Source organism: Scheffersomyces coipomensis, assembly GCF_036884675.1.
Source record: "Scheffersomyces coipomensis strain NRRL Y-17651 chromosome Unknown DFJ63scaffold_1, whole genome shotgun sequence".
NCBI lineage: Eukaryota > Fungi > Ascomycota > Pichiomycetes > Serinales > Debaryomycetaceae > Scheffersomyces > Scheffersomyces coipomensis.
In genome coordinates this window covers 2,573,392-2,596,072 of record NW_027042892.1, presented here as the reverse complement: position 1 = coordinate 2,596,072, position 22,681 = coordinate 2,573,392, and the positions used below count along the sequence as shown (strand labels likewise).

The following is a 22,681-nucleotide window of genomic DNA, read 5'->3' as shown; positions in this document are numbered from 1 at the left end:
AGTAGTAGTAGATACCTTTATTCAAATGAAAATGGAGTTGTTGTAATAGTAGTAGAAAAGAGAAGAAATAACATTGTTAATTTTATTTATTTCTGGCGTTTATTATTTATATTGCAGTTGAAATCTATAGCGGCTAAATTTATTTGATTTTGCAATTAGTTAAAGTTTCACAAACGTGATCACGTGAAATATTTATTTATCAATCATGAATTGAAAACGAAAACATACTCAGTTACCAACCTTCCATGTTTTATGGTCTTTCAAATCACAAGTGATTAATCACTGAATTGCCACCCCTTGCACTACTTCATTATTTGGAACATGACGGTCAGTTTACAGAATATGAACAAAGTTCAACACGTGATCAGTTGAATTGCTCTAATCAAAAGTAAACTATTAAGGTGGGTATGATTTGCACTTGGAATGAAACGATCACATTGCATGTTGAGTTTTCATTCAGGTAGCAATGGAGTTTGAATTGAATTAAATTAAATTCAGTTCACCACATACTCCTTTTTTTGTGTTTCTACTTTAGAAGGTACACTACCATATCGGGTTTAAAAATGATCTGAAAGCCGATGATCTGAAAGCCTATATAATCATCAATACTTTCACTAAATACATCCATCGAATAAAAATCCTTTGATGGAAAGTTTTACTGAGGAGGGTTCCTTGGAATAACTCTCATGCTATTAGATCTAAGTATTTTTATACGTAGAAGGCGTTTAATGAAAAGTTATGATATACGATAAAGACAAAAACGACTACAATATAAGGTGCTTATCGTTTTATTTAGATGTTTTGTTGACAACAATGCTTAATAACTGTAGGATAATAACAGTAGGTTGATAAAAGTAAGTTAATAACGGTAGATTTGATAACTACGTTAATCCGTATCAAGTCTTATGATCTAGCGTTTCCTGTTCAGTCCATAGCTTATTGTTAATAAACCAAGAGCTCGTTGATCCCACAAATAAAATAGCCGCTGAATAATTTATATGGTTTATAGTCATTTATCAAGTGCTAAAGTTGCCGTATGATTGAAGAAAAAATGGATAACAGCTGTATATTATGATAACGTCTTATTGAGGAACAAATAATAAGCAGAATATAATTTACGCAGATAAAAAATGTTGATTTACATACATAACTTGACATATATAACTCGCTACCAAATTCTTGACTTAACTAGTAATTCATCTAACCTCAATCAGCATTAATAGAATTCCTATAATAAATATTGTTTGAAATGGAAGAACCGGAAGATCAATTTTATAATGATGTATATGTTGCAAAATTCTTTAAACTTAGATTTCCTGATTTGTGTTATGACTTGATAGTTGCGATATTCAAGTTGTTAGATACTCTGACGATAATTTTTCTTCAGTCTTTGATTAATGATAAATACATCAAGGGAATCCGAATTCAACATAATGGTAAGAGAAGAATATATATTCCGTACTACAAAGACCAAAATTATAGGCACGACGAATCTAAAATCGAAGAAAAGCTTGACAGTGAACAATCGTGCAATATTATGAAGGAATTAATCAAACACAATCGACATAATGTCTATCCAATTAACTTAAGTTTCAGGGAAACTACTCTATTTCCTGTTAGATTTATCGATCAAATGTTGGGTAAAACGAAGAACTTTGACATAAGTTTAACTTTTGATTCGCTTGATTATGCACAGTATCACAAGTTGAAATATTTTAGAAGATCTTCTGAAGTGACTGAAATAAGTATAGCAAAAATTCTGAAACCAAAAAAGAAGAATTTGTTTGATTTAGATCTTTCGAAGTATACAAACTTGAAAAAATTTTATCTTGAGAAGAAAGAACATATCAGGAGTATAAATTTGAGTTCTTCATTTGAAACATTAGTAGAATTAGACATTCCTGATATTTATGATGAAGGTTATTTGTTAAACTTTGTGAACCTAAAATCACTTGGTACTAGGTTTAGTGGAACGTTCAATATTCGAAATCTTCCAAGAAATATCATATCTTTATGTCTAATGTCAACAGAAGAAAGCGAGCGACTTATCATTCCTTCAGACTACGTTTGGCCACAGAAAATACGCAAATTAGCTTTACAATTTTTGGATGATTTTATTGTTGAAGGTTTCAAGGACAGCCGTTTATCACCAAGTTTAAAAAAATTAAGAATTGTTTCAATTTTACCAATTGAAAGTTTACTACCAAAACTACCATCATCTTTAAAAGATTTAGAGATTAATGATCTATGCCAAGAACCGGTTGATTTTAATGAACTATCAAGTCCAGGTCTTGAAGCCATGACATTATTCAACATAGAACTAAAAGATACAGAATTAAATTTTGTGGAATTTCCTAAAATGATGAAGCATTTCTATTACAGTACAAATCTACTTCTGATCCCACTAGACAAAATTCGTTTTGAAAATGCAAAAGATAATTTAGAATCTTTAACAATTATGATTGAACATTACGCCCACGAGTCTTCGAGGCTTGATTTTAGTGAATTTTTGAATTTGAGTTCAATAACGTTAGATGGTTGTAATACAAAGTTAGCCAATATCAAGTTACCTCAATGTTTAAAAAAATTAAAAATTCTGAACGATAATCTTCAATCAGTTGATGAACAATGTCCATTTCTTTCTGATTCACTCATTTATCCAAATTTAGAAAAGTTAGCATTTTCAAATTGTAGGATAGATTACATTTCTTCAACAATAAAGTTCCCAGTAAATCTAATATCCTTATCAATTCCTTATTACCGAAATAAAGACGTACTTTTAAACATATTCAAACATGAATCCTTAACAAAACTTAAAATTGACAGCATTAGCAAGCCTGATATTTTTGATGATTTTGTACACATTAAACGTGTCAATAGAAATAAGACAAGTATCAAACATTTAACGTTAACTTCAATTTATAAAATTATCAAAAAAAGTGCATTGGAAAAGCTCTATAAGTCTGTTCGATTGGCAATGGGAAAAAATTATGTGGAAGTAGAAGCTAACTGGGATCGTAAATTTGTTTTTGAATTTGACTAAGTGAATAATTCATGGGGTGGGAGTATATATATAATAACCTAGTTCTAATTATATAACTTAATGCACATATACCCTACTAAGGAAAGAGAATTAACGCATGAACAAATACGGACAAGAGTAGTATAATAAGCAGAATATAATTCATGCAGATAAAAACCTTTGATATATATAATTCGCTACCAAATTCTTGGCTTAAATTTTAATTCGAATTCTTCTAACCATCTAATTATCTTATTTCAACTTCATTAGAATTTCTATAATAAATATAGTTTGAAATGGAAGAACTGGAAGATCAATTATATGATGATCTATATGTTGCAAAATTCTTCAAAGTTAGATTTCCTGATTTGTGTTATGACTTGATAGTTGCGATATTCAAGTTGTTAGATACTCTGACGATAATTCTTCTTCAGTCTTTGATTAATGATAAATACATCAAGGCAATAGGAATTCAATATAATGACAGCAGTAGAATACATATTCCATACTACAGAGACCAAAATTATAAGCATGATGAATCTAAATTCGAAGAAATGATTGAAAGTGAACAATCATGTAATATCATGAAGGAACTAATCGGATATAATAGATACAATGTCTATCCAATTAACTTAAGTTTCAGGGAAACTACTCTATTTCCTGTTAGATTTATCGATCAAATGTTGGGTAAAACGAAGAACTTTGACATATCTTTAACTTTTGATTCGCTTGATTATGCACAGTGTCACAAGTTGAAACATTTTAGAAGATCATCCGAAGTAACTAAAATAAGTATAGAAAAAGTTGGGAAACCAAAAAGGAAGATTTTGTTTGATTTAGATCTTTCAAAGTATCAAAAATTGAAATCATTTCGTCTTACTAATGGCGATAACATAAGCAATATAAATTTGAGTTCTTCTTTTGGAACTTTACGAGATCTAAAAATTGCTTTTAGATTCGATGAAGGTTACTTGTCAAACTTCGTTAATCTTGAATCACTTAATATTACCATCATTGGGATATTCAATCTTATGGATCTTCCAAGACATATCACTGATTTATATATAAAGTCGATAGATGAAACTCATAGACTTATTAGTCCTTCAGATTACGACTGGCCAAAGAAAATAGTGAACTTAACTTTAAACTTTGATAATGATTTTATTGTTGAAGGTTTCAAAGGTAGCAACTTACCACCAGGTTTGAAAATATTAACAATTTTTTCCGATCTACCAATGGAAAGTATATTACCAAAGTTGCCATCATCTTTAACAGAATTAAAGATCTTTGATAGTTACATAGAATATGCTGGTATCAATGAATCATCAATTCCTATTGATTTCAGTGAAATATTAAGCCCTGGTATTGAAACCATGAAAGTAATGGGAGTGAACCTACAATATGAAGAAGGAAGTCTTTTGGAATTTCCTAAACGGATGATAGATTTCTACATCAACACAGACCTGTTTTTTGTTCGCTTAGATGATATTATTTTTGAAAATGCAAAGGACGATTTAGAATATTTAGTCATAATAATTCAAAATTACTCTTATACATTTTCAAAATTAGATTTTAGTGAATTTACAAAATTGAGCACCGTTACATTGGAAGGTTGTAATATTAACAACTTATCTAGTTTCAAAATTCCTCAGAGTTTAAAAAGTTTGAGAATTAGGAACAATTGTTTTAAATCAATAGATGAAAAATGTCCTTTTCTTTCTGATTCAGTCAAATATCCTAATTTAAAAAAGTTACACTTCGAAGAATGTAAAACGAAGAATATTTCTTCAACTATAAAGCTTCCAATAAATCTAACCTCATTAACTATTCCATATCACCGAAACAAAGAATTGCTTTTAAACATATTTAAACATGAATCTTTATTGCTTTTTGAAATCGATAGCATGAGAAAACCAGACATTTTTGATGACTTTAAAGAAATAAATGGTGTCAATACATATAAGACAAATATCAAATATTTAACGTTAAGTTCAGAACATAATATTTTCAAAAATAGTACTTTGAAAAAGATCTATAAGTCTGTTAAACTCGCAATGGGGAAAGGTTATCTGAGAGTAAAAGTTGGCACATATTACGAATATTATGAACTTTGTTTCAATTTTAATTGAGTAAAAGTTTCACTATACTTCAATATTATCAATTGCTGCAATGGCTGCTAATTTAATTATATAATTATTTGTTTATAAAATATATATACACTATATACAGTACAGCGGAATAAACATCCTCAAAAGTGAGTCAATCGCTTTAAATTGCCCAATTAAGTTCACATTTCCTTGTGTTATATCGCGTCTTTCCTAATTAAGACATTGCTAGTTAAATTTTTGTCTCTCCTCATAGTTAAAATTAACTATGATAGATTATAAGGCTAGTATATGAGAGTTAAAGATTAAAGAGTCAAAATAGGTTAAGACGAAACGAACTGGATTATTAATCCAATATTATACCACTTTTCTTTCTAATTTTATGAGTTGAACATCATCATTCTATTATTTTTAAAGCAATGTATCTCGTGCTTGATTCCACTCTAGAGACGATTGAATTTACGGCTGATTCTACTGTCAATGGTCCACCAAATCAAAATTTACCCCAGGCGAAGTTAATTCAAACTGAAAATATCGTGGTAGGTGCTTCCAAAAGATCACGAAATGGATGTTTGGCATGTAGACAAAGAAAGAAGAAATGTGATGAATCTTATCCAACATGTGGATCATGTAACCATCGGAATGTCGAATGTATTTGGAGAAATAATTCAAAATTTAAAGTACAAAAGTTATATTCATCACCTAAGGATTCAATTATAATTGAAAAATTCACTAAATTCAAAAATAATATTATTAATACTACCAATGTAGTATCATCAAAGACTTCATCTGATAGTATAACATCATCATCAAAGCCGAGGTCATTGCCATCAACTATGGTGGCATCTTCTTCATCCAGTTCAAGTACATCATCATCTTCGCCTGAAGATGACGACTTTGGAATAAACTTAAATAACATGGATGAATCAGTTCATCATAATTATTTTGAATTACAATCCACCACACCACCTTATGCCAATGGTAAAAACAATACCGAACTCTTAATGCTCGATATACTGAATTATTATCCATCACCGGTAACCAATCAAATATTCAACCCATTTAAACATATGGATGAAAGAGGTACTTATTTCATTGATGCCTTTGTTAATAAAGTCGCTACTAAATTATGTATTGGCCCTGCATCATGTAATTACTTCCTCAAGACATTTTATCAACTTGCTGAAACTGAAGAAAGTATTCTGTATGCGTTATCATCATGGGGTGGATTATTTGTGGAGGGATACACTGAGGGAGTTAGATCATATCTTGGAAAGGCATTCCAATTGATTAAGGATCGTTATAATACATTTGAAAATTTACCGAAAGAAGATATTTATATCTTACTTAATTTCTTCCTTATTGGAATAGGGATTCAAATTTGTGCGGGAGATGTATCGAAATGGAATATATTATTTAAGAAATGCATTGAGATGATACAACAGAATGGTGGTATTACTGAGATATTCAAAATGTTTGATTATTCAAATGATGTTAAATGGTTAATTGCTGATGTTGAATTTCATGATGTAATGAGCTCGGGAGCTTTTACTAGTGGGACATTATTACCAATTAAAGAATATGATACTATTATTAATCAACATAAACTTTTGGAATTAGGTGGGTATGGATTAGATCCATTACAAGGATGTATACTGTCGATGTATTTATTATTTGGAGAAATAGCTACTGTTAATGCTGAATTAAATGAAAAGAGACAAAAGCTTGATAAATTGTTAAAACGAGCCGAGAAGAAGTATGAACAACAATCTAAATTATCAACAGGTCAAACAACTCAAGTGATTATTCTTAAAGAAGATGGAGAAGAAATTGATTTACGTAGTACCAGACTTGATTATTATCAAGAAGTAGAAGATCACTATAATCATTTAAAACAAAAGATTCTTGATTGTCAACCAAATGTGGGACAAATGCTGCATATAATAGATGATAAAACTGAAGTTGAATTTCATTTAACTTTATTTGAAGTATATCTGTTTTCATGTCAATTATGTTTAAATTATCAAATCAAAGGTACCCCACCTGCATCTAGTGAAATGCAATCCATCCTTTTAAATGCGTTGAATTCGCTTGATATATTAGTAGATACGAAAATGGTTTCATCATTAGCTATGCTGCTTTTATTATGTGGTATTGCATGTTGTACACCATTAGATAGAATAGAAATGGAGAATCGATTCACTAAGATAAAACTGCATTATGAAGTAGCAAATGTGACTCGAGTGTTGGATATTGTCCATGAAGTATGGAATCGTAATCAAAATGGTGAATTATGGGTTGATTGGATTGAGATTTGTAGAGAGAAGAATTGGGATTTATGTGTGTGTTAGTTATGGAGGATATTTGTGGTTTATTTGAGTTTTTTTTTTCTTTTCTTTGTCAAGATGGATATAGTTAACATTGATTGTTGAGCTATAAACCATCTGTTTTAAGTATTTAATAGAGTTTACGTAGATTTTAATAGAGATATTCATTATAGTTTAATTGCAGCCATAAATAAGCTCATCCTGTATATAGTTTCTAGAAGAAAAAAAAAAGAAATTAAAATTTTGGGTGTTTACAGTCACGTTCAATATTTTTTTTAAAAGAGAGAGAGAGGCACAGAGCCAGAAGATTGAAATTGTGTATGTGGTGTTCTTATCAGACCAAACGATATATAACAAATCACATAACTATTGCCATCAAGCATATCCACGTCGTTATCATTAGATACATCCATATCACCCTAGACCATTCTGGTAGTATATCCCCATGTCACTATCCATACAGAACAGAACGTTTGAGTTCCAACAATGTGTTACTTCATATGATAAGATAAATCGAAAACAAAATATTATTCCAAAAGCAAACTATAATAATGGTAATGTAATCCCAGCTAAGAAATCAAAGTTCAGTGAACAAGCCAGTATAATAGCTAGAGATATTGTTCATGTCACTGAACTATTGAGTAAGTTGTCATTATTGGCGAAGAGAAAGCCATTGTTTGATGATAAACCAGTTGAAATAGGAGAACTTACTTATGTTATTAAACAAGATATCTTTAAGATTGAACAAAGTATACAAAACTTACATAAGTTTGTTAAAGGAGATAGTAGTATTCAAGTTGATTCCCAAATATCGCAATTTTCTAAAAATGTATTAAATCTTTTAAATTCCAAAATGAAGAATGTTAGTGGAGAATTTAAAAGTGTATTAGAAATTAGACAAAAGAATGAAATCATGAATAAAAGTAGAACTGAAAACTTTTTATCATCAGCTAGTAATCATCGTACTAGTAATAATCCATCTCCAATGGTGAGTGAATCTCCATTATCAAATTTAGGAGAAAATCCTTATTTACCAAGAGGTAATCAATTAACCCCCTTACCTTATGATGCAGATATGGATCCTGATATTTCGGTACCTTATCTTAATGGAGGATCTGATGGAGGTCAATATTTATCTATTCCAAATCAAACCCAACAATTATTATTATTAGAAGAACAAAGTGGAGGTCAATATTTACAACAAAGAAATAGAGCAGTTGAAACCATTGAATCCACCATTAATGAAGTAGGTAATCTTTTCCAACAATTGGCCACCTTAGTCAGTGAACAAGGAGAACAAATTCAAAGAATTGATGAAAATATTGAAGATACCAGTTTAAATATTACTGGTGCTCAACGTGAATTATTAAAATATTATGCTCATATAACAAGTAATAGATGGTTGTTTTTAAAAATCTTTGGTGTATTAATAATATTTTTCTTACTTTGGGTCTTAGTTAGTTAGCCTAGTTTAGTTTAATTTCAATCTGCTAGCATACCCTATACTTATAATGTATATTTTATTCATAGTTAATAATAATAATAATTGTGTTATGCTTGGTCTGGTCGTGTGAGAGTGTTCAAAATAATCCAAAAAAGAAATTTCTGATGATTAAAAGGAAACCACGAAACTTATTAGCCATATCAGTAATCTTATACCAAATTCAAGTTAATCATCAATAGATCATTTGATTAAGGATATATTATATCAATTACTCCAGTTATATAATTGATATCACTCTGTTTCGTATAGTAGAACTTCTAGTTTTTTGTTGTATCGTATAATTACTAGAATCCATCATCACCTTTCCCACCACTCACACAATCTTTATCTTTCTAAATTTGAGGGGGGGCAACAACCATAACAATTACATATTCCATCAACCCGTTATTTAATCTTACTACTGCAGTATCTACTTTACTCACCATCGTCATATTCATTCAACTATTTTAACTCAAGATGTGGAATTATTTTTTTGGAGGTAATCCTCAACAAAAGAAGGAACTCCCCAAGAGAGCCATTGTGGAATTAAGAGAGCATATTCAAGTTTTAAATAAAAAGAAATCTCATTTGGAACAACAAATGAATGATCAAGATGCTACAGCCAGAAGATTCCTAAAGACAAATGCTACAGCTGCTAAAAATGCTTTAAAAAAGAAGAAAGTTTATGAAGTTAATTTAATGAAAATTGAAAATCAAATAGAATCATTAGAAACTCAATTAGGTGCTATTGAAGGTGCCAACTTAAACTTGGAAACTATGAAGGCCATGAAACAAGGTGCTGCTGCCATGAAACAAATACATGGAGAATATAACGTTGATAAAGTTGAAGATACTATGGATGATATTAGAGAACAAGTTGAATTGGCTGATGAAATATCAGAATCAATATCAAGACCAGTTGGTAGTGAATTTGTTGATGAAGATGAATTAGAAGCTGAATTGGCTGCATTACAAGAAGAAGAAGCTGAAAAGGAACAAGGTGCTAAGGCTCCTGCTGTTAAAGCTCAACCAGTTGAAGTATTACCAAGTTTCCCAACCGTTAATAAAACTCAACCTCAAGCTGCTGCAACTGAAGATGATGAAGATGAAGAAGCTTTAAAAGCATTACAAGCTGAAATGGGATTATAGAATGATTTTCCATCTTTCAATTCATAATAATTTCATATTCATAATTTTTGCTTTCTCCATGATACGTTTCATAATTCTTTGATGTCAACTAGTCTTTTTCTTATCCTTTTTATCCATCTTCCTATCAAATAATCTTTACTTTTTGATTCTATATTATATTTTTATTATACTTTTACTTATTTCTATTCTATTCTATTCTATTCTTGGGTTTTATCTTTTATTTAGGCATACTATTTACACATAGTATTATCTTTTATTATAAACATATATTATATAATTAAATTGCCATACTTCCTCTGTATCATATCACCAGATAAGATACATTTATAATACTATAACATATCATAATATCAATCCTTCTTCTGTAATAGTTCCATCTCATACACCCTTAGTTCTTCCTCATACGACTAGATTTACTTCCTTGTACCATTTCCTGCATACACCTCATCTTTTATTTTTTTTTTTTGATGTGATTTTTTTTTTGCAAAATTTACCTTTACAAAGGATTATCAATTATATTTGTATTCGTTAATTTCTAGTTTGAAAAGTCATACGTTAAGTTGTTCTTCTTGCCCTTGTATCATATCCCTGTATAAAGACATTTTCCCAATAAGTAGTAGGGCTCGACAGGATGTTATCAAGAAATGCTTCTCGAATAAGAATAGTGCAAGCTGCTGCCAGTATAAGGATTTGCCATTTACGATATATATCTGCAATTACAAATTCTTCACCATCAGCTGGTTTAACTTCAGGAGGTAATTTTCCTATCATTAATACTATATTGGAGGACTTGAAGCAAAAGAGACACGAACCAGAATATCCTTCCATTCATTCCAAAACCTTTTCCGAGATAAATCCTAAGGATTTTGAAAATATATCAGATGATCTTAGAGTTGAAAAAGCATGGTCTTCAGATTATGACCCAGTAACAAGATCACCTCTTGCTAAGGATGTATCTCATTTACTGTCACTTTTGGATGGGTTATTATCAAGTGGGAATTTCGATAGAGCATTCCGAGTTTTAACTTCCATTTATCCACTTTTATCAAATCATGATTCATTTGTGGATTCTGTAAATAGATATATTGAACAATGGAGTGTACAAGAATCAGTATCAATCCAAGAAGTGGAATTATTCTTAAAAGATATTCAAAGAAAATATAACATCTACTTGAATGATAGAACTTATGCTATTGTGCTTTCCAAATATATGTCAAGTAATGGATCATATATCTCTTATTTAAATAAATTTAGTAATCAAACTAAACAAAAAATCTTTTCTCATGTTGAAATATTGGGTATAGATGAATTATCAAGAATATTCGAAGATCCTTCCATAACTGAAAAATGTGTGCCTATAGATTTAATCGAAACTTATAGAGAAGTGAATAGAACTTCAGTGGATGCTGAAAGAGAAGAAGCTGAAAGACCTCAATATTTCGAAGGTGGTAACAAAGAAGAAGCTCCAATCATTGAAAAGGATGCTACTAACTTATTACCAGTTGACTCATTTGGGTTAAAAGTTATCAGACATACTCTTTTAGGGTTAAAAGATCAAGGTGGATCCATTGAAATTGAAAAATTTCTTGAAAATATTGAATCAGATTTAAAAACTCATTTATTGCATAACACATCTAATATTAAAAAGGATTACTTTGAATTTTATAAATCATTAAAGACATCAGAACAACAAAGAGCTTTTAATAAAGGATTAGATTTGTTCAATGAAGGAAGACAAAGACAATTGGAAATCAGAGGGGTGGATGGAGCCAGAGAAAAATGGAAACATGAATTTGATTTAATGCAAAAGAGAGGTACCGTCAACTTAAGTAAAGGTTTAAATGCTCAATTATATCAATGGTATAAAGATTTATTACCATTAGTTCAAGCCGAAGTGGAAAAGTGTAAACTATTATTGGGTGAAATAGAAAGTGATCAAATTCTTTCTAAAGATGATATCAAGACAAACAAGGATAGAGAACATTATGCTCCATACTTTGTTCTTGTCCCACCTGAAAAAATGTGTGTGATAAGTATTCTTGAATTAGTCAAGTTAAATTCGACCGGTGGTATTGTTAATGGTATGAGAACTGCCAGGGCTCTTCTTTCAGTTGGTAGAGCTATTGAATTGGAATATAAATCACAATCGTTATTACAATCAGATCGTAAAAGATTCTCCAAAAAGTTAAAGACTACAAAACAATGGAAACAAATGCTTAGAAGAAAAAATCCTTCTAGTGCATTAGAAGATTCAGAATGGACCCATTCAGTTCAAGCTAAATTAGGTGGTGCTTTAATCCGTCCTCTTATTTCCGTTGCCAAAGTCCCAGTATATGGTACAAATCCAACCACCGGTGAGAAAGTCACTGGTATTCAATCCGCATTCCATCACACTTATCAATATTTAAACGGTCAAAAATTAGGTGTATTGAAGATTCATAAGAACGTGAGTGATCAATTAGGTGGTAATAAATTCTCCAACAGTGTCCAACCACAACTTTTACCAATGTTGGTTCCACCTCAAAGATGGGAAGGTTACAATCGTGGTGGTTATTTATATACTCCTTCCAATATAGTAAGAGTCAAAGATTCTCCAGAAACACTTGCATATTTAAGAGCTGCTTCAAAAAGAGGTACATTAGATGATGTTTATGATGGTTTAAATGTCTTAGGTGAAACTGCTTGGACTGTCAACCGTGAATTATTCGATGTTATTTCTCATCATTGGAATACAGGAGAAGAATTCCTTGATATCCCACCAGTTACCAAAGATGCTGAACTTCCAGATGCTCCTCCAGTTGATGCTGAACCAAAAGTTAAATTAGACTATCAAAGAAAAATGAAAGTCTTATTAAATGAAGTTGCCAGTATCAAATCGCAAAGATGTGATATGAATTATAAGTTAGAAATCGCTAGAGGTTTCATTGGTGAAAGAATCTTCTTCCCTCATAATGTTGATTTCAGAGGTAGAGCTTATCCAATCTCACCTCATTTCAATCATTTAGGTAATGATTTAACTAGATCATTGTTTTTATTCTGGGAAGGTAAAGAATTAGGAGAAGTTGGGTTAAGATGGTTAAAGATTCAATTGGCTAATGTTTATGGGGTTGATAAAGCTCCATTTGATGAAAGAGTTGAATTTGTGGAGAAGAATCTTGAAAATGTATTTGAATCCGCTACCAATCCATATAAACCAAATTCTTGGTGGCATAAAGCTGAAAAACCATGGCAAGCATTAGGTGTCTGTTTTGAATTAAATAAGGCATATAAGCTTGATGATCCAACTAAATTTGTCTCCCATATTCCAATTCATCAAGATGGTACTTGTAATGGGTTACAACATTATGCTGCCTTAGGTGGTGATTTTGAAGGTGCAAAACAAGTTAATTTGGTTCCAGCTGATAGACCTCAAGATGTTTATAAGTATGTGGCATCATTAGTACAAAAGAGAGTAGACGAAGAAGCTGACAGTGGTAATAAGTATGCCGTATTCTTAAAGGATAAAATCAATCGTAAGGTTGTTAAGCAAACTGTTATGACTAACGTTTATGGTGTTACTTTCGTTGGTGCAAGTGCTCAAATTAAAAAACAAATTGATCATTATTTCCCTAAAGATGGCGAAGAAGATCCATCAGAATATGCCAGATATTTGACTCTTCATGTGTTTGCATCTATTAGAGAATTGTTCGAAGGTGCTCATCATATTCAAGATTGGTTAGGTGAAGCTGCCAAAAGAATCAGTAAGTCTGTGAGAATGGAAGAAAAGCCTGGTGATGTCAAAGTTAATCATTTATCTTCCGTTATTTGGACTACTCCTATAGGTTTACCATGTGTTCAACCATATAGAATTCCAAAGACTCAATTAATCAAAACTAAACTTCAAGATATTTCCATCACTGATCCATTAGGTATAAATCAAGTTGATCCAAGAAAACAACAAATTGCCTTCCCACCAAACTTTGTCCATTCTCTTGATGCCACTCATATGTTAATGACATCAAAAGCTTGTGGTGAAGCAGGTTTATCATTTGCTGCTGTCCATGATTCATATTGGACTCATGCTAGAGATGTTGAAACCATGAATGCAGAAATCAGAAATCAATTTGTTAAATTACATTCAAGTAATTTAGTTCAACAGTTGAAAGAAGAATTCGAAGCTCGTTATAATAACTTTTTACAAGTCATTCATGTCCCAGTTGATCATCCAGTGGTTAAAGAAGTCAAAGACATAAGAAGATCAATTGTACAAAAGATTAAACGAGCTCTTACTATCGGTGATGAGATTCATTTAGAAAAGCAACGTCGTATAATGCTTGCTTCTAATAATCCCGAAGCAGTCGAAGAAGGTAAGAACATGGAAACTACCATTAGCGTTACCGAAAAATATGATTTATATTCTGTCGCTATTGGTACAACTGGATTCCCAGTTTTAGTACCATTAAAATTCCCAGACATACCCGAAAGAGGTGGATTTGATGTCGAAACAGTTAAACAATCTCCTTATTTTTTCTCATGAACATCACGAACAATATCATATTATCTCCTTGTATATAGATTACATTATGTTGCATTTTATCAAAAAAGCATAAATTAGAAAGTTTTTTAACACTATCACAAAATTTTATTTTGATTGTATATATGATATGTATATTACAAAAAGTACACGTTTCATTCCTAAACTAAACTATTTTACCTTGTTGCTCTAAATTCGCAAGTAATGGTGCTAATGGAGCCAATTCATTTGCCTCGATTAAATTAAACTCTTTAACGAAACTGATGAAATGAGCAAAAAATGAATTCCAATGTGCTTCAAGGGAAAGATGAACTATTTTATCGAAGTGTTGATAATATATATGAGCAAATATCCTAAACATTTGTCTGGAAATGTTTTTACAGTCCTTTAAAAAGTTAGGTGGGAATGCTCCTCCACTCTTAGTGGGGAAAACAGATTGATCATTTATCTTACCTGATATCCATGTAATAACGTAGTCAATATATTGATAGGCAGGTAAATTTACGGTTTGTCCGTTTCCATCTACCCATAAGTAGTTGGTATGAGGACCTGCATTCATTGTTGGATATGCTTCTGGAGTTACATAGTCAGCAATAACCCCATAAAATTGATTCAAATTATTGAATAATTCAAAAATATTTAGAGCTAACCATTCACCTACGTCAACATATTTTGGAAGTTGGACAATGGTTTTGAAAGAACCTTTCACCAAGGCAGTTTTAACAAATGGTTCACATAAGAATAATGGTAACTCTTGAGGCTCTTTCACTATTTCATCATTAGTTGTATGAAGTTGTTGATGTTGACGTTGTGGCAGTTGTCTTGAACTTTGTTGTGATGTTCTATTTCTTTTGGTTGGGGACAGGGTATGAGAATTTGAAAATTGCATTTGATTATTAGGGTTGGTTCGTTGCTTAGTAGGAGACACCTTAGTTGGTGATTGTGTCCTCCTTAACAGAGTTCCAGAACCATTTGGAAGTGAATATAAAGGTGACAGAGGGTCGATATCTTTCTTAGTCTTCTTAGAACTTCTTCCTAATCCTCGTATGGTATTTAGAAATGACATTTTCCCCTATTATAATTGTAAATGAGACGACGATATTAAAATGAAAAAGTAAACCCTAGCCCAATATGGTATCAAATCTAGATATATGAACAAAGTTGATATTTCTTTCATTTGATTCAGATCAAAGATCCAGAGAATTAAAAAAAAAAAAAAAATTCAAAACAAACAAAAATCGGCACGTGACCGACACGATAAATTTTTGTTTTAGAAAAGGGGGACTTATAAAGTAGTAGTATGGTTAAGAAAATCACAGTTTACTTTTATTTTTGTATGTTTATGTATAGATGTATATATATAATGGCAGATAGCCATATAAGAAGAATTGAAATAGCTAAGTGAGTTGTTTATTCAAAATGACCTAATTGTTGACCCATATTGACCTTTTGACCAAGTTCTAAATCAAATTTAAAGTTATCAGGAGCTTCGAAAATCAATACAACCGTTGAACCTAATTTGAACCCTCCCATTTCTTGACCTTTAGTCAATGGATATCCACCAAGTAAACGACTGGCCTTGGTATATGTGGCTTCATAGACAGTATTTTTCTTTAATCTTTTCTTTTTCTTTTCAGCATCTTCAGCACCAATACTGAGAGCAGCCACTTGATTGGATAAGTGATCTTCAGCTAATAATGGAGTATTTTCATTTAAACTTGAAGTCAGATAAACTTCATGCTCGTAAATATCATTTGTCTTCAAGTTCTTATCGAAATTAACTACGATACTACCAACATTGGTTGCACCGACTGGAATCATCGAGAAGAATCCATGTTTCCAATAACCTAATAAAGCAACTCTTTCATTTAAGACAAATAATCCTTGTAAAGTCTTTTGAAAGAATGGAGCCACGGAAAATAATTCACCAATGAAATGACGTCTTAAAGTAGTTACCCAATTTACTGGAGAATGGAAATGATGATAATCTCCTGGAGCTAAGTATATAACAGCAAAAAAAAGTTGCTTGGAATGTAATGTATCAAGCAGACTAGATGCTAAACTTTCAGCAACAGTCAATTCTTTTGAAAATGAAGCTTTTGAACCTTCTGCAGTTCCATCATTATCATCTTTATAACTTAATTGATTCATATGATAAGTACCTTGACTATCACCACCAACTAAATCATCCACAGTATATGATATACCATTTAATTTAGCAAATTCTTCATCTCTTTTCATTATAGTAACATCATCGTATTCGTGTTCGAAATCCAATGAATGAGTTGGAGCAGCTAAACTTGGAGTTGAAATACCCAATAAAGCATCAACAGAATAAGTCATTCCCTTCACTTGTTCAATTTCACCATTATCAATAACACCGAATTTCAACACTTTCCCATCTGATGGACAAACCAAATCTGAATCAGCAATTGGTCTCACACCCGGTTTTAAGTTTCTATAGAAGAATTCAGAAAGATTATTATAAGTAGTAAGATCTGGTTCTTCCATTTCTTCCAAGTTTACACCAAAAAGGGTGGAATAAAGACGATATGATGGACTTCTTAACCAGATTGGTAAGTTGATAGAATTAACTTGACCCCATAATCTTGAAATAGCTTTCAACGGTAAAGTTGAATAAGCATAAAGTTGCCATGATTGTGGTTTAATACGATATTGATTGACATATTGAATATCTTCTTCTTCATACTTTTCATAAGTAACTCTAGCAGCAACTCCACCTAACACAATAGTTAAGGAAGTGATGGTCCACCATCTTATAAATCTTCGTTGTTGCTGTCTTCTTTTTCTTGCTTCCACTGAAAAGAATCGTTTATGGAATCTTTCAGTCTTGGCTCTTATTTGTTGATTTGCATTTGAAAGCAGTCTTCTTGATATTGGTAAACTTGGGAATTTAATATTCTTTCTATTAGGGAATCTTGGACCCGCAGACCATGTAGAATAATATAACACATTTCTCTTAGGACGAGGGATTTTTGGGAATTGATAATAGTAAGTAGATAAGTTTCTTCTTTGTTGTCTTTGGAATTGCTTCTTTTCAGCTTGTTGAACAGCCAATTCAGCTACAGTGGTGGCCCTTGATAAAGGATGATTGATATTCATCTTCTGAGGACCAAACATATATGAATCCTTGGCAAACTTCCTCATACCCAAAGTAGGGTATGAGTAGGGGAATGGTGGCCTTACTACCATGACTAATCCACACTTATATACTTCAAGATAGAACTTGCTGAACTATAGCTTTTGAATATCCGATAACAGGTAAACTATAAATTTGATTTAAACGAGAGCAAAATGAGAAAAATTGATTGTTGTGGTTATTTTGAATAATGATCGTGTGCGTGATAATGTTTTCATTTTCTAATTTTGAAATCCCGGATATTTATTTGGTCTGGATCTAAATTTACGAGTACTCTATTTAATGGGATAACTTCCATGTGAGTTGTTTAAGTTGTTCTATAAACTCCACTGATAAATAATGTAAATCATTTTTGTAGAGACTATCAGTAAATGCAAATAATAACCTTAAATTCCATAAATCTTCAATCGATTTAGGGTTTCTAGCCATCTTCTCTAAATCTAGATTATCATCGATGATCTTAAAGAATGATAAATCATTTTGAGCAAATAAATATTTATCTTCATTCTCACTACTTTCATACACTAATTGTTTCCTTTCAAAATCACCGAGACTACGCATCACATCAAGTTTTAACAATTTGGTCATATCATCATTGATAGAGATCTCTCCATTACCAACTTGAAGTGCTTTATTTTCATTCTTGATAAGGGTACTCACATCTGGTTGTAATAAAGTATAATTCTTTCTTTTATACACCAAGATGGTTAATGATTTTTTAAATGCTTCTAAATATGCTGAATTTAATTGGAAATCAATTTGAGTATTGAAGTAATCAGATGACTTGGTCTCAATAGCTTCAATATTATCAAGATTAGGTAACAAACATGGAGACAATGTTTCAATTACTTGACCATCCTTTAACAAAATTGTAACTGGAAGCTTACAAGGTTTCTGAGTATTGACATCTCTAATGATTAAACACCTTGGTTCAACTGATAATGACCAGAAATGACGTAAAGCTTGAAGATGAATTTCAATTTCTCCTCCATCATTAGGAAATATTGGATATAATGAAACAATTAAACATGCTATTGAGAAATTGGAATTACTAAATGCAAATTGACCACCTCCTAAAAAGAGGAATCCTAAAGCGGTATTGATGGCCATATAATAACCATAACCAATTTCTTTGCTAGTATCATTATATAAAATACGAAGTCTTCTAAGAACTTCTAAATCTCCACTACCTGCCATAACAACGGATAATGATAAGGCAATAATATTTTGAATACAACATGCCGAATGATAAGCCAGCTTCTGATCATATCCATCAGTTTCGTTCGAAGTAATCAACATTAACTTATCCAAGTAATGCAACAATGTATTACGAGCTGTAATATCATGAGTAGAAGCATATTTAACTGCTATTGATAAACAAGTACCACCCAAAATATTAAAATATGCCAAATAATCACTATCTAATTTATCCACATTTTGGTTTAATGTAGGAGGGAATTGAGATTCAACCCATTTCACGTTATTCGAAATGCTACTCCACAAAATTAAATTCCTAGATACACATCTTAAGAATAATAAGTCTGGTCTTATGTAATCTAATAGTTGTTCATTCATTGGTACTCTTAATTTCTCAGCCATTGCAATATTCTCAGTCTTCATGTAAATGAAACCTAATGCTACAACTGCTCCGCAACACGATTTATCTAGTTCTTGAACTGGTTGATAATCTTTCATTGAAATTGCGAGAGACAACAATTTATCAACAACATGTGTATCATTTAAACCTCTTAAATCATCACCTTTCCCAAGATTAATAAACCCTAAAGAAATACCGGCAGCTAATCTATAACCTTCATGAATCTGTTCAGTATCGTTTTGATAAACAGCACTTGTAATTTGAGTTAATAAAATTTCACTCATACGACGATGTTGAGTTTCTAAATATAATAAACCAATACCTATTAACCCAGCGGTTTGCACTACTATTGGTACATTTAAATCATTAGCCCCTTGAGGTAATAAAGCGACAGCGTGGACCGACAATACCTTTGTTAATTTATTATCCATTGTTCCTCTTGAACTAGCTGCCATACCAATAAGTAAACCAACACTAGTCAGTGGATGTTTTGGGCCAAGATAATTATAGATATGCCACTCTTCCAATTTTTTCAAATGCCCATTCAAACCAAGACCCAACAAGAAACCAGCATGTTGAGCATTTAATTCAGGTGGTTTGTTAAAGATAATCCAACTTCCGGATATACCTTTAGCTTCTTTACTTATACTTAATCCCGATGAAGCACCATTATGGAAATGACCCCATTCAGAAACTCTTTGCGGAATCGAGCTATCTTCGATAACTATGTTTTTCATTTGTGGTGCAATTATAGTATTCAAGTTAAACTTTGGTATAGGGAACTTCTCCGTTAACAATGGCTTTCTTCCAGAGTAAAACAAAATAGCTCTACCAAGAGGAATTGTTAATGTTCTTAAGGCAATTAAGGCTGCCAACTCCCTTTGTTTTTCTGTCAAAACAAATTCGTTTAATTGTCGAACATCAAGAAGCAAGTAAGCAGTCTGAAGCTTAGTTTGATGCAATAAGGTAGTAATCTCAAAGAATCTTCTATCAAAATCAAAAATCAATTTAGTGATACCAATCCGATCAGCTTCTGATTGGCCATCCCAACCAGACAAACCTTCATTGGGACTCAACACACGTGAAAGAAGTTGATTTATATCTCGTACTTCATTTTCTGATATAGATGAAGCAACCTTTACGCTATGACCAGTTAAACTTAAATCATTTCTCCCAACCAATTCCAACTCCTTGTTAGTCCATTCAAAAGATGGATTCTCTTGACATAACAGAATTGCTTCCTTTAATGGAATGGCAATACCTGGAGGGTATGTTTCTAAATCTCCCTTAGTTAAGCCGTATTCACACATCATGTCTACAACTGCATTTGGACCATAATTTGATGATACGACAAGTTCAAAAAGCTTAAGAATATAATATGTTCTTGGAGTGATCAAGGCATCGATCGAGTCACCTTCTTCGACTAGTTGAGAAAATGTCACATACCTGATAATATTATCACCAAATAAGCTGGCTAATGATTGAAAAAGATTAGGAGGATTTTCGTAAATTAAAATCAGTAGAAACCTCACATTGGTATCTATAGATTTGATATCAATCATATAGTATTTGGTCCAACTATCTGGCCATCCCATCCATGTACATAGTTGTGTGAGTAAAACATTGAAACCATGTAAAATTGACTTACTTGTCTGATCTAACCTGAGTTCTTCTCTTAATAAATGCAAAGAAATGGTAATATATGGTATAAGATCTCCAAGAACGTAATTGAACTGGGACATTTGATGCAAGAATTTAGCTTGTGGAAGAAGTTGTGTGATTTCGTTTTTGGATGGAACTTCCTCACTATCAAACGGGTAAATGAGTGATAATAACGTTATCACAAATGCTTTCCATTCATCTTTAGTCTCTTCCACCATTACAGCTGTTCGCCATAACATCCAAATACTCTCATTAATTTTTGAACCTGATAAGTATTTGAAACAGTTCAAACAGCTAGCGACACACGCATTAGTAGGCTCCAATGCTAATCTAACGGAGTAGAATTTATTATGCGTATCTGTAAGTATAACTCTCTCTTCACAAGAAGTTCGTAAACTCTGCACCGATGAGGATAGATCAAGCCTGGTTGATATAATATCTAAAAAGGGATTCACGATAGACAACGACTTGCTGGTTTTTAAAACAACTATATATCCTTTATACTTTGAATTTCTTAATGGAATACAGTCATTACAAGCTATAGAATAGAATGTATGAGACCTTGATACAATATTTTGTTTATATATATACACTTTTGCTTCTTTCTCAATCTTATTAACAACGACAATAGCTTCTTGGTCTTCAAATGACAAGCCATATACTTTTAAGGCTGATTTACTTTTTACCGAGACATTCAACACATCAACTTTAGTAAAAATCATATCCTTTCTTAATTCAGGTATTCTGAATTTATTTGGATCATGGTCACCACTCATTCTAGCCATTGATGACGCATCTGATAATAATGTACTAGTTCTCTTTTTCTCCATATTAAATGAAATTGCATGTTGATTACTGCTGGTGGATCCTTCAAATTGTATGTCTTCATCAAGGATTCTATTAGGGTTAGGTGTTGATAATAATGAATGCTTTCTCTTTGAATATTTATTATGTGAAACTTCTGGCTTTTTAGAGGCCCTTGAAGGTGCCTTGATATTATAAACATTGACAGTATGATCTTGCGGATTATAAGTAGCACATAATGATGATGTTTTATTGAGACCACTTATCGGAAACGTCATCAATTCTTCATTGTTAGATATGATTGAAGTTGAAGAAGTTGTTATGATTCTGAAATCACCAATTGGATCAACTAAAGTTAGGAATTTTGAAGAACTTAATTGAGGGAATGCGGAAGTTTGAGGATAATGTTGACTTTGATCTTTTTCTAATATAAGACCTGATTCAAATGGAAATGCTGCTTTTAGTATAAAAGGAAAGCTTACCACATATACCCTTCCACCATCATAAAGTATCCTTGCCGATTTCAGAAAACATATCACCAATGCATCATCTATGTTCTTAAATGATGTATAAGTGGCTGATACCACGTCATCATTATAACTTAGTCGTTTAGAGATAACTGAACCTATGACAACGATAACCTCTCTCTTAGATACAAAAAGTTGTCTATTATGGGAGAATGTGTATACCTCATACCCTGAATCTGACTTGATTGGAAAGTCAATCTCATTCTTGAGATCCACGAACGGGAACTTCAATGATTTATTCGGAATTGACTTCATTATATAGCCATTCTTGTTGATTGCAGTCAAATTACCAGATCAAAAATCAATAAACTATCACCAAACCAAAAAAATTA

The 22,681-nt window shown here is 31.8% G+C and overlaps 9 protein-coding genes across 9 annotated transcripts; 6 read left to right on the top strand and 3 right to left on the bottom strand. All coding sequences in view use genetic code 12, as the record gives it.

The window, feature by feature from the left end:
* Positions 1–1,249: 1,249 nt before the first annotated feature.
* Positions 1,250–3,043, top strand: DFJ63DRAFT_311111 (uncharacterized protein; the record flags this gene model as incomplete). The annotated part of the gene is made up of 1 exon (XM_064905706.1): positions 1,250–3,043. The coding sequence occupies one exon, from the start codon at positions 1,250–1,252 to the stop codon at positions 3,041–3,043; it is 1,794 nt and encodes a 597-aa protein (XP_064765310.1).
* Positions 3,044–3,318: 275 nt separating this feature from the next.
* Positions 3,319–5,151, top strand: DFJ63DRAFT_311110 (uncharacterized protein; the record flags this gene model as incomplete). Its single annotated transcript, XM_064905705.1, has 1 exon — positions 3,319–5,151. The coding sequence occupies one exon, from the start codon at positions 3,319–3,321 to the stop codon at positions 5,149–5,151; it is 1,833 nt and encodes a 610-aa protein (XP_064765309.1).
* A 395-nt stretch (positions 5,152–5,546) lies between these two features.
* Positions 5,547–7,478, top strand: UGA32 (Uga32p; the record flags this gene model as incomplete). Its single annotated transcript, XM_064905704.1, has 1 exon — positions 5,547–7,478. One exon carries the CDS (start codon positions 5,547–5,549, stop codon positions 7,476–7,478), a length of 1,932 nt encoding a protein of 643 aa, XP_064765308.1.
* Positions 7,479–7,626: 148 nt separating this feature from the next.
* On the top strand, positions 7,627–9,167 carry DFJ63DRAFT_38924 (t-SNARE syntaxin). Its single transcript, XM_064908838.1, has one exon. It carries the CDS (start codon positions 7,900–7,902, stop codon positions 8,917–8,919), a length of 1,020 nt encoding a protein of 339 aa, XP_064765307.1. The 5' UTR covers positions 7,627–7,899; the 3' UTR covers positions 8,920–9,167.
* SNF7 (ESCRT-III subunit protein) lies at positions 9,168–10,402 on the top strand. The gene has a single exon (XM_064908839.1). The coding sequence runs from the start codon at positions 9,415–9,417 to the stop codon at positions 10,084–10,086; it is 672 nt and encodes a 223-aa protein (XP_064765306.1). The 5' UTR covers positions 9,168–9,414; the 3' UTR covers positions 10,087–10,402.
* A 315-nt stretch (positions 10,403–10,717) lies between these two features.
* RPO41 (DNA-directed RNA polymerase) lies at positions 10,718–14,602 on the top strand (the record flags this gene model as incomplete). Its single annotated transcript, XM_064905703.1, has 1 exon — positions 10,718–14,602. One exon carries the CDS (start codon positions 10,718–10,720, stop codon positions 14,600–14,602), a length of 3,885 nt encoding a protein of 1,294 aa, XP_064765305.1.
* MOB2 (Mob2p) lies at positions 14,422–15,837 on the bottom strand. The gene has a single exon (XM_064908830.1). It carries the CDS (start codon positions 15,663–15,665, stop codon positions 14,766–14,768), a length of 900 nt encoding a protein of 299 aa, XP_064765304.1. The 5' UTR covers positions 15,666–15,837; the 3' UTR covers positions 14,422–14,765.
* Positions 15,838–16,009: 172 nt separating this feature from the next.
* Positions 16,010–17,812, bottom strand: PSD1 (phosphatidylserine decarboxylase 1; the record flags this gene model as incomplete). The annotated part of the gene is made up of 1 exon (XM_064907850.1): positions 16,010–17,812. One exon carries the CDS (start codon positions 17,810–17,812, stop codon positions 16,010–16,012), a length of 1,803 nt encoding a protein of 600 aa, XP_064765303.1.
* Positions 17,813–18,038: 226 nt separating this feature from the next.
* On the bottom strand, positions 18,039–22,604 carry APC1 (anaphase promoting complex subunit 1; the record flags this gene model as incomplete). Its single annotated transcript, XM_064904737.1, has 1 exon — positions 18,039–22,604. The coding sequence occupies one exon, from the start codon at positions 22,602–22,604 to the stop codon at positions 18,039–18,041; it is 4,566 nt and encodes a 1,521-aa protein (XP_064765302.1).
* Positions 22,605–22,681: the final 77 nt, after the last annotated feature.